This window comes from Podarcis cretensis (assembly GCF_951804945.1).
Source record: "Podarcis cretensis genome assembly, chromosome: 6".
NCBI classification, from domain to species: Eukaryota; Metazoa; Chordata; class Lepidosauria; order Squamata; family Lacertidae; genus Podarcis; species Podarcis cretensis.
In genome coordinates, this window is record NC_137175.1 from 42,917,144 (window position 1) to 42,929,552 (window position 12,409).

At 41.7% G+C, this 12,409-nt stretch overlaps 1 protein-coding gene across 17 annotated transcripts in view; it reads right to left on the reverse strand.

The window, feature by feature from the left end:
• Positions 1-1,045: 1,045 nt before the first annotated feature.
• The window catches only part of NFASC (neurofascin), a 177,700-nt gene continuing 166,336 nt past the window's right edge, over positions 1,046-12,409 (reverse strand). For 15 of the 17 annotated variants that reach the window (XM_079981921.1, XM_079981924.1, XM_079981922.1 and 12 more), the window contains 2 exons: positions 9,718-9,787; positions 1,046-1,594 (listed from right to left, as the gene is read on the reverse strand). In XM_079981921.1, coding sequence (XP_079838047.1) covers positions 1,363-1,594; positions 9,718-9,787 — 302 coding nt within the window. In that variant the 3' untranslated portion in view covers positions 1,046-1,362. Of the gene's footprint in view, positions 1,595-8,753; positions 8,814-9,712; positions 9,788-12,409 lie in introns of those variants that run through there. The other 2 variants (XM_079981912.1, XR_013840286.1) reach the window with 2 other exon arrangements.

Here is a 12,409-nt window from a genome sequence, read left to right on the forward strand (position 1 = left end):
CTTATTTAAGTACTGGAAAAAGCCTCTTTTAGGCTAATTGAGGCCCCTGCATGTGTCAGAGTGGCTTTTACCTTGAAAGCCAAAAAAAATGTAACCCTGACTGATATGCAAATGATAGGAACAATGGAAAGATGAATCAGGGTGGATTCTGAGTGCCTTTGTACTTTTGCATCAAACATATAGGGAATGGAAATCCCTGAACTTTTCACAGAAGAGACTGGCGGGTTTAATGCCAGGCTAGTTTATTCTTAGTAGGTACCATTCTTTTTTGGTTAGCGGTAGGAAAGCATAGACTGGTTGCTCTTCCCTGGTCACCCTTCCTCCCTTTCCTGCTACATGCAGATTCACGGAGTGGCTATTAACACCACGTGTGAGCATAGGGAGGAATGACTACTTTCAGCAGGAATGGACAACAACCCCCACCCCAATAATCTATCCAGGAAAACAATAACCCAATTATGTTTCCTACCCTGGATTAGCAGAAAGATGCAACTGTTTCCATTAAACTCTTTCTTTGGAGAAAGATGCTAAATAGCATGGGCAGAGGGATGAAAACCTTGCCTCGGCGGTACCTGCATCAGAACCAATACTTGTATAGCACTAACTGAGATCACAGACAGTTTGGGTCAATGCAACAAGTACCCCCCCCCCATGCGTATAGCTTCCACACTGAAGCCCTATATAGTACCGTTTCTTCTTATAGGAAGGAATATCCTACACCTTGCTCAGTGAGGATTATTAAGCCAGAGCCTGGCTGCAATGATCTCTGACAGAAATAAATTGCCACCAAGGTTCCTGTTTATAAAACAGCCTCGTTTTTAACCAGTAGCCGATTCCGCAATGTGGTTTCATGCTGCTTTTACCGGGGGATTATACTCTCATCTCCACCCCTCTCACTCCAGATTTCCCCCATGTTTGGGCATTTCTTTTTCTGAGAATAACTTTGAAGCCTTTTAAAAAACACAACAACCCAAAGAAAAATAAAATAATAATCAGCTGTGTACATTATTAATGAAAGGAGTTGCATTATCTCACAAATTAGACATAGGGGGTATAGAGGGGTGTTTATTTCAGTTCGAGTTCTGAAGCCTGGGGTGTAGAATCTGTGCATCCTGCTCTTCTACTGGTCTCTTGTGGGTCAGCTCAGATTTCAGCTGCAGTAAGATTGCTTCGGCAGCCGGTGCATCTATGCCATTTGCTTTGTTTGCGAAAGAGATGATGGCCCTGGTGACCACCTGGTCGGGTTTTTGTTTGCTCTCTGTGGTCCTACCCTAGTTGCTTTCTGTTGATGGTGACTTTGCCGACCCACACGGGCTATAAGTCTTCTTGCTGCTGCTGCTGCTGTTGTTTCAGTGTATTGCGTTATGCCAAGGAATAGATAGCATTAACTGGTGATGTGGCTTCTGAACTCTCATTGCCTTCTGTCTCCTCTTTGTCCTTCTTGACTGTGTACTGGCCAATAAAGGAGCCGTCCTCATTGAACTGCCCTTCGCCTCCTTCGCCATAGTCCACCAAGCTGTCATCACTTTCTTGTTGCTTTATCGTGCCATCTAAAGAGGTCTGACTGCCCTGCAGCGGCTTGTTGTCTTCATCACTAGCATCAAAAGGAAAAGAAGCGCCATCAGTAGTGGGAAGGAATGGCTTTAAAGGGACAGGATCACTGTAAACATATGAAACTGGTTTCGTCCAGGCGGTTGTACTTCAGAAGGCAAGCACAGTGCAGGAGGATCTGGGAAACACGGCTCCAAGCAGCTTTTGGCAAATTACCAATGAAATCTTTCCCAGTGCAAAGCTGTTCAGGTGCAAAGAATAGTATTTTCCCAATAACCTAAATAAATCAGGAGGGAGTCTCTTCTTCAAAGGACTGTGATGGTGGAAGCCTGACCACAACTACAAAGTGAATAAACCATGTAGGAACTCTGAGCTTTCCAGTTGTATTAAGCCACAGTCCCATCAAATTCTAGTTTCTTGTATTAAAAAATAAAGTTTTCTGGTACACTAAAAGGTTAACAAATTTGTTATGGCATAAGCTTTCAAGGACAGTAGTCCACTTAAATCAGTTGCATGAAGTGTTATCCTGAGCTGCAGGCATGCGCTGTATATAACACACACGTGGTGGGGGGAGGGGGACTGTGAACAGTAAGAGAAGGAAACAAAATGCAGAAAAGTACAGGTGGTGATAATTATGTATTTAACAGTAATTATCACAAAATAGGATTGAGTTGGTAACACACCCATCCTGTCACCGATAAGCTAAATAACACATGTGTGATGAAAAATCCATTGTACCCATTTAATCCACAAATTATAGCACTGAACTCCTGATTTATTGTGATTCAGTGGTTTTTATGGTTAGTTATAGAATGCTCTAGGGTCCCAATCACAATGGACTTTTAAGAATTACACTACATATTAATTGGCTTACCAATGACAGCATGGCAGGATATCAACTCAACTGGTTTTTGTGAGGCTGCTGTTAAGTAAATAATATTTACGTCTGGGTTTTTTCTGCATTTCATTTCTTCTGATCTCACTGTTTATATCCCCACCCCACTCCATGTGTATCTTAGATTAAGACTTTGTGCATCTGATGAAGTGGGCTGTATTCCATGAAACTTACGCTGTAATAAATATGTTAATGTTTAAGGTATCACAAATCTCTTCAAAGAGACTCTAGGTTGGCAAGAGTTGTGTTGAGGACCAGCCATTTAGAAGGCAGCTGAGTGGCTCTAATTCAATCCAAATTGGATGTAATATATTTAAGTGCCATTTTGGCTATTTTTAATTTACTCTTAACTATGCAGCTTTTGAAAATGATGCAGAGACACTTTTAAAAATGGCACTTCTACACTTAGCGGGGGAGTTCCATGCTCTTTTCGTAAGGGGAATTTCTGACCTGCAAATATGCATATTTTATTACGTTACAGAAAGCCCCACAAATAGTACTAGTTTCTGCTTTTGCAGTCTTGTTGTCAGCCCCAAGATGTTGGGGACTCAAGAACAACCTTCTGCAGAATTCATGAGGCTGGCTTAACAATACTGGAGCTTTAAAAAAAAAAGGCTCAGGTAACATCATAGAGAAAACGGTCCTATCATTGGTTGCTAGCCATAATGAACCTTCTATGTTTAGAGGCAGAACCTCTCTACCCGATGCAGAAAAAGAATCAGGGGACATTTATCTCCATTATGGCCTACTTGCATGCTTGCCAAGGAGGTGTGTGGCTAGTCAGTGTTAAACAAAATATTGTGCTGGAGTCGTTGGGACATTCTAAAAGGGATGTTTGTATGCCCACATGTGCAGGAATTCATGTATTGGGCTCTGCCAAGAACAAAAGATTTAACTGCCAGGAACAGGAGACTCTGCAGATCAATGGGGGACTGTTTTAGGGATCTGACATCTTCATCTTCTGCCAACCTGAGTCCATCTGTACCTCCCTCTGCCCCTTCCCCTTGAAGGGAAGAGTCTGGACTCTGGATCATGTCATCAAGTGCCATAGAAGAGACAACTATGTATATCCCCATATATACCTATTGTAACTGTACCATCATGTGCATTTCAACTGTAAATTGTTTTGGGAGCCAATCCTGACTTAAAAGAAGGGCGTATAATAAATAAATAAATACCCAATTCATTGTCATATCTATGAGGCTCAACTTTTTATCCTAACACAGATCATTTAAGGTTTTGTGTTGCAGTTTTGTTTTGCCATAAGAATCATCTGGTTTTGCCATAAGAATTATCTGGTTAGATAAAACATGTAGCCCACCATTCTGCCAGACAGTGGCCACTACAAGCATAAATAACAGAACAAGTGGTGTCATCATTCCTCCTGATCTTGCAAAACTGTCTAACAGAAGGTAGCCTGTGATAGCTCTCTAGGGCAGGCATAGGCAAACTCGGCCCTCCAGATGTTTTGGGACTACAACTCCCATCAATATAAGGCAATATAAGGAGGCAAAAAACAAGAATGAGAGACCCAGGGCTTTTCATCTAAAATCTTCATTTTTCAAACCAAAAGAGTATGCAGATAAAATATATCCTGCATCATAATGTCCCCTTTGAGTTGTCCTCCCCCACCCCCACCCCCTTCCCAATATACCAGGCCAATGAAGTTTCTAAGATATTCCCGGCTGGTTTTGACCTTCTAAAGGCTACAGTCCAGAGAAATATACAGCTAATTCTGTGGACCCAGTGGGGCTTTTGAGTTCCTTCCTCTCTCCCCTCTCTTTAAAGAGCACTCCCTCACACAACAAGCCAAGTGGCTTCGCAGAGGGCTGCTGCTGAAAGGCAAAATGTCAAAAAATTCTCTTGCGCCTTATTTAACCTAGCTCTCTGGATTGTAGGCCAAAGAAGACTGTTAACTTGGTTGCCTTGTTAGTGCGTTAGGTATATACAACTTTTAACACACAAACAACAGTTTACTTATTTGGTTAAATGGAAATATTGCAGCTTATTTAAAGTATTAAGGGAAGCCTGACTCAGGCTGGTTCAGGAGCATCATGGTCAAGAGTTGCATATGTCAGAATGAATATTTTCTGTGTACAAGATTTCTAGGGAATCTTCACTCTGAACTGATGCAAGGCCTCTGGTAGCTGCTGACTTTTTCTTCACCATGTTTCCATTGTTTTACTGCCCAGCATGTGAAATCAGGCATTATCTTGCTTTTCAAACCTCAGAGGCACATAATACAAGTAGCTTACCTGAGCATATGGGGGCTACTCAAATCTGCAGCCCAGAAGGCCCCTTTTCTTGTGACTAATCTCCCTTTGAGTGCTGAACTAACCAATGGCTGTCATTGCCACAGCTGAATTAGTCACAGAAAAAGGAATGAAGCTGAGGTCACGCTAATTCAATTGGTTGTGTGTCGGCTCCAAATACGCAGGCAGAATGCAACTCATTGGACACACGGTGCCCGAAATTTCAAGGGAAGGAATAGTAAGTGAATCTTTAATGGTGTTAGATGAAGGTTGGTGGTGGAGAGGCAGGGAAAGGTGGTAGAGAATAAGGTGTGTTTCAGTGATGGAACTGCTGAAAGAAAAAGCTGTGTGCCAGACTTTGGGGCAGTCCACAGTCCTACCTTTCAAGAGACCTTCATGGTCCATGTAGAAAGACAAGGTGAAAAGGAGAAGAAAGAATGGGAATAAAACAGAGAGAGAAGCAGAAAGAGCCTGATCAGAGAGCAAAATGATGAAGTATGCATTTCAGGGGGAAGTGCTGGGGAGAAAAATCCACCTATCCCCCCACCCCCCAAAGGAGCTAGTAACTTTATTGTTGTGCATACAAAATAAATTAAAAATAAATAAATAAACCTGTTGTGTATCCACAGCAAAATATGTATCTAATGGATTCCAAAAGCAAGTAATTTGCAAATAAATGAGATGTGCCCTCAAATCTGAGGCAGGGAGGGAGGGAGCACTAGTAGGGCAGAAGATACAACCCCACATGGCTTCATTAAATGTCGTCCTGAAAGGCAGCTGAGCAGCCACTAGCCTGTGGTCTGTCATGCTGTTCCAATGACGTAATGTGCTACAAGCCCCTCTCAGAAAAGGCTGCCTTCAGGAAAGAAAGGAACATGGTATTCGCTTGACCTTGGTGGAAATCAGGCAGTTCTGCATATGAAGGGAGGGGGTGCTTCTAAGTTACATTTCCACTGTGCGGAGATTGTACCGGATGAGCAGATGGCAAGTGTCTTTTGGGAGGCAGGTATATATTGTGGTTTCAAAATGAGTGGACTGGAGGGGAAGGCACTCTTATTCCATATATTACAAAGGACACACAAGAGATTTGCTTATGCGTAGAGGTGGGGGTGGGGAATGAGTGAAACAGGAAAGAAACGCATTATGAAATGCATCTGCTCCTTTCTTGGTGGCTGTGTTCAATGACCTCTGGGGCCCTGGAAGAATACGGAATTGATTAAGGCTCTATCAAGATAGGAATTCTGACTGTCATGTAGTAGACACTGCCGATGTCAGAAAACTGGCCTAATATAGACCCACTTCCAAGTATCATGAAATTGCTATCTGGGTTCACATGAACCCACTTGCCAGCAGTCTGGGCTGTATGCAAGTGCTCCTAGTTTTTAACAGGCATTTGCCAATTCCTTGTACTCGCTATTGCTATATTTTACACAGGGACCTTTAGTTGGGGGTGCGTTGAAATCACCACTGCAACTGCAAATGCTTGACTGAGTAGAAAGCCCAGTAACATTACCTGAAAATATATGGGGAGCAGGAAGGAGCAGCTTGGATGGGACCAGCAGGTCTGAAGTTTTAAAATTCTAGTTCTGATTTGCTTCTCTCTCTCTCTCAACCAAATCAATTGGCTTAGTAAGGCATGGTTACTGGAACAGAATGCTATTTAAGGACATGGGCTTCCAAACATCTTAGCTTACAAGGAGACCATTATTCTGGCAGCAAAGTAGAAAGAAGTGACAGTATCTCTTTAATTACAGGCTGCAGTGATTGGAATGCAGTGTGCACGGGCACTAAGGATGTGAAGGGCATGATGAAAGCATATTAGACATGCTTCTATGAAGGTAGGAAGAGAACCAATAAAGAAAGCATGTCAGCACATATCCTGTCCACCTTTCAAGCACTAATAGTAACTTTTCCCCCGGACTGCTCGATTCCTTGTGAATTTTAAGCAGCTAACCACTTTGCTTCTGACTCCTTATGGGATGTGTCACTTTTCTAATACACTGCATTAACACTCTGGTTAATTGTAAGAAGAAGAAGAAGAAAAATCTATGATTTTTATCTAGGGGGGAAGGGGACGACAGTTGTTAAAGCATTGTGCCTTCAAAGTGTCCAGCTTGCACATCATGAGTAATCACAGTTAATGGCTTACTGTGAATGCAAATATCACTCCTCTCCTCTAGACGAGGGATGGGGAATTGGATCCAGACTGCAGGCCGGCTCTTTATCTTCCCCACTCTCCATGGGCAAGGTTTAACAGGTAGATGAGGTCATGCAGTGCGTGCTGCATAGAAGCCTCTACCGTCAGCTGATGGAACTTCAAAGTACCATGCATGACTCTCTGTAAGCACTAACGACCAGCTGATTGTAAGGGCTTCAAAGTGTCACACACAGCGTCACAAATGTTGGGGCTTATTATGAGCCTCACTAGGCACTATGTACAGGGTTTTTCAGGTCCTGCTGACTAGGAGTGTCGACAAAGCTGTTTTTGGCCCAGCAATGTCTTTACCTGCTCCACACCTGGTGCCATTTATGACTTCTGGTGAAGGGCAGCGAGGTATGGCTTGGTCAAAACAACCTTGCAGGTAAAATGAGGTTTCCCACTGCTGCTCTTGACAGTGGGAGCAACAAGCGACGATCTCTGTCTCAGCATTATGCCTGACTGGGAACTGTAGTTTGCTATGCTGAAACAAAACATGGTTGGTAAGACAAATCTTGGCTCAACACCCTGGTTTGTTTGGAAACAAACCACAATCCCTACTTCAGACATAACCTTAATACCTGGGTATTAAGGTTTGTTACGCCTGCTGGCTACAAGGGACGAGTGAAACGGAAGCCTTCTGTGCATTTGATGGTTTAATGGATTACTGTGATGTGCAAATTCTGCCAATGTGTGTGCATGAGGAGCTTAATATCAAAGCTATGGCATGTAACACAGTGACTGCTTCTGCAAAATGAGCATTCAGTTATAAAATCTAAGTTTTTGATGGGTTACTTCATTCATTCATACTGTGCTGTTTTCTCCTGTCGCCATATTATTATAGTATTTGTCTCTTTATTTTCAATTTGTGCGTTAAGAAATTTTCTTTCAGATTTATGCAGAATTCTAGACTAAACTTTTATTCTCACAATGGTTTTCTTGGACAAGAATTGGTGATTCTCAAATTCTCCTGATATGCTTCATCAACACACTTTCATTTATTCAATAAAGTAAGTAATGCCTGATAGGATAGTCAATTAACTAGTGTTAATCATAGTTTTTCTTCTAGGTTCATTAGCTTGGAGAGTTCATAATCATCAATATGGTTTGGAATAATAAACTCACTAAGAGAACTTTAGAATAGAGGGCATGGGTTGGAAACCAACCCACTACTTACATGAACAAGACAGTGCTTAAAGTTTCATGGGGTGACAAATTGGAGTGTATCCTCTAAATGTCTAGTTATGTTTGCAAATGATCAGCCTTCAAATAATCCCTCCATTTTAGATTTGCTTATATGGTTTTATTCTGCAAGATGTATGCATGGTACTTCTTTCAAAGTTCTGCAGGGAACCATTCAAGCAGCTTGTTATTCATGACACCAGTTCTTGCTCTTCATCATTTCAAATCAAGCCCTTTTGTATTTCTTTCAAATAATTCTGGAAACTCTGGAGGATTTCGTGGGAGCTCAGTTCAAAATTAACTATATCTGAGCAGAGGGTCTTACCATTAGGGAGGGTGAACCAGCCACCTCAGGCAGTAAATTTGGGGTGTCATGAAAGGGCAACAAAGTGTTCATTATTTAGTTTGTTATTATTGTATCTTTACTGCCAGGAAGCAGGGAGAATTGCTTGTGGGGTTTTCAGGTGCCAAAATAACTTGGCTGGCCTCACGAACTATACACCTTGACTTGATGGTGGTACACCATTTGCTGTTCTGCCTCAGGCAGCAAAAGGTGTTGGGCTGGCTGAATCTGAGTAAATCATCCTGTTTGCTTAAAAGCACTAAGCAAGCAGAGATGTACAAAGAGCACGTTTGCTCTAAGTCACATAGATTAACAAAATTCTAGCAGTGTTACCTGTTTCAGTGCCTTGGAAGCAAGGGGGAAACAAATGTAAAACTTGAACGCAGGACCCATCTGTGAACAGCCAAAGAAAACACCTTGCTTTGGGAAGCTGAGATAAAAAGTGGCTGATGTCCTTAAAAGGTTGCCTTTGAGTTTCATAGAGGGGTGACTGTAGTGGCACATGGCCCCCACTACAACAGTCAAGAGAGGTGGGTTTGATAGGTTATACAGAGACGATCAACAAAATGAGATTGTCTGAGATCCTATAGAAAAGGATGGAATATGGAGCCCATCACAGGCTTTTGGATAAAATGTGTTTATTTTTCTCTAGATACAATCTGAGCAAGGTTGGGTTAACCTGTTTCTGGGCAGTGAATGCACTGAGAGTGAGGAGGGTAAGTTGCTGAAAAACCCTGAAGATGCTTCTCTGAATAATCTGGTGTGTGTGAGAGACCAAACAAATTGCTTCCATCTCTCCCATAGCATCTAGCTTTCTATCTGCTGTGGTGATGCTAATGAGCATTCTATTTTCTTTTTGATCCATCATGTAGTGCAAATTTCCTGGGACTGTACCATTTCAGACTACACACGAAGCACTGCACATCTGAATGCCCATGTCCCCGCTATCTGCACATACAATACTAGCACAAACATAAGCTAGGACCTCTGTTCCTCATGTGCTAAGTTTCCAGAGAAATTTTTGATGTGAGTAAAAAACCATCTCTTATCTGCAGCCTGAAATGGTACAGATATAGGAATAGTATACCATGCAAGTTATCTGCATGTGGAGATCAACACCTTTTTCTTTTGCAGAGATCTTTGAGACATAATGGGAGAACAAAGGGTGGTAGAAAATGCACATTTATGGGAATGTGATATCTTGATGACTATTGAACTGACAAAGTTGCTCTTTGTAATAGGTGGGGTAGAGGGCAGAAAACAAATGCCTGTCACGCATGCCAAGCAGGAAACATACCTGTAATCAAACGACCCATTATCTACCTTCTGGTCATCAGGGTCCAGGGGTACATCTTTATTTTCTCGCACTGTGAATAAATATTCAAATAAGCACACATTTTACTTTCATGTATTCAAGGCTGTGGTCCTAAACACACTTACGGGACTTGCTTCTGACTTGAGTGGGGATGGGTGAGCAATCCACCAAACTCCGATTCCAAAGCAGACTCTCACATTTTGATCTGGGCAAATCATGATTTCAGAATGAGGGCTGTGGGCCTGCTTCTGCTATTTTGAAAGTGTTTCCTGATCTTTAAACTTGTAAAAATGGTTAATCCAGCCACCTTTGGCCCGAGCAGCTAGTGCTTTGAATGCAATAAAATGCAAGTCCCTCCGGGAGCGATGGGATTTGATGAAGCTCCATCATTCTCATGAAGAAATGTATGGGAAAAAACACTGCTGCCCCCAGAATTCACATGGACCCTTCACCTCTCTCAAACATTTTTTTTAATACCTTGCTGTTTGTGCATGGATATTTCATGTTTTTCTTTTAAAAAATATACATTGAAATGGGATGGGGGGACTTAAGTCTCATCCCCATGTAGAATTGGTTCAGATGTTTATGTGTCCATCCATTCCTAGGTCTGAGAAAACCTGTTTAGGATTGTGCTGCTAGCCTCCCAGCCTCTGCCGTCTTGTAGGTGGTCAGGAATTTAGACTGAAAATGGATGAGAAGCATCTGAAGAAATAACTGACATTGAGGTGGTTTTGCTGTTGGCAAATGTATGTGCAAAGTCATTTTTGATCACTTCCATGCTTTTAATCTCCAAAATATAATACACATAAATCCCAGGCTGAGCAAGATTCTGATTCAAGTTCTCTTTCAAATCTTGTCTCCTGCCATTGAAGTAATCATTATTATTTCCTGCATCACAAATGCCTGGCTCAAAACTGTCACGCTAGTTGCATGCTGAACAGAGCGCAACAAATAAATTGATGTTACTATATTGTGAATAGTAAGGGTAGCATTTCCTGTGCATATGGCGTTTAGAATTGTTGGGAAATTGTCCCATGAGCTTAAAGCAAGACAAAATACAAGCTGATGTGCCTTATTTTTAGAACTGCTGCTCTAGTATTATTTGGATGCAGTCCTGAAAAAGCCGACATTTGCCGACTACTATCATGCAGTGTGATATCCGGTAAATAATAAAACAGAAGAAAATAGTAGTAAAAGATTATGGCTTGGAAGTGTTTCCTAAACCACAGCTATTGTAACGTACAAAGAATATTTCTTGGACTCTTAATATGACCATACTCATCTTAACTGCATACCCTTGGGGCTAACTGAATACTCTTAACTGTGTTTTATAGAGATATTTAGCACTCTGCTATCTTACTTTGAAACAAGGATCTCTAGTCTAGACCAGTGTTTCCCAACCTTGGGCCTCCAGCTGTTTTTGGACTACAACTCCCATCATCCCTAGCTAGCAAGACCAGTGGTCAGGGATGATGAGAATTGTAGTTCAAAAACAGCTGGAGGCCCAAGGTTGGGAAACACTGCTCTAGACAGACCAAGCCAGGTATACTATTTTGCAACACACACACACACACACACACACACACACACTGGTTTGCCCTTAATTGACTAGTATGTGGGATTGCTCCCTAAATACAATGGCCAGATACACCAGACAACTTGGATTACAAGCCAACATGGCAAGCTTTTCAGTGCCATATGAGAACCTTCCTATTTATGCCAAGGCATTTTGGATTGTGTGGATGGCTTTTGGAATTGTATTCTATTCTTGCTTTTAGCTTCTTGAGTTTTTGTTCTCTCCTCTTGCGTCTTATCAAACTTATTTGTTGTTTTTAAATTGTATTTATACATTGTGTGAATGAATTCTATTCACACTTTCGTACAGCACCTTGGAATCTTTTTGAGGAACAGTGGTTAAGACATCTTTGGAATAAATTAAAAGCAACCAGTTTACTTCATCCCAATATCACATAGACCCTTTCTACTGGTGAATGTATTCTTAAATTACCACACTTCCTTTATGCTTGAAGAGACCCATGAAAAAGTAAGTAATTTTTGCAAGGGACAGTGGGACAAGTGAAAGAAACACAAGTACATCTATCAGCTGAAAAATGTGAGTACATTTCAAATACCTCTTCCAGCAAATAAAAAAAGGGGGGAAGGGACTTATATCCTATTATGTGATTGCCTCTCACCTCCAGATGCAGCATAGTCAAAATCTGTATGGTACTTCTCTCCCCCCCCACTATGGTTAATAGTTCAGGTGGGATGGGGGTCAGGGGTCAGTGTAATTGTGATATAGAAAACCGTGCAGGAAGAAAAGATTAAGAACTCCCTGTCCTAATGCAGCTCCCCAATAAAAAACCCTCTTGCATATCTGCCCATAAATAATATGGTTTTTCTCTTTCTTTTAAGGAAACTGGTCACGGATGCCCCATGTTATGTCTCTTTTGGACCTTGGCATAATAAACAAACACCATGCCATGTATTTTAGGTAGGGCATTATTTCCTTTTGGACTAAGGAAACAGATAATTGTTTCTGTATAACTGGCTTGTCATTCTTGTCACACACTGCAGCTTGATGTAGGAAGCTGCCTGCCACAATCCTTATGTGTACTTAAGGGTCTAGCACAAAACCTTTTTGCACACAAGACCTTATCAGATCTTGGGAGAG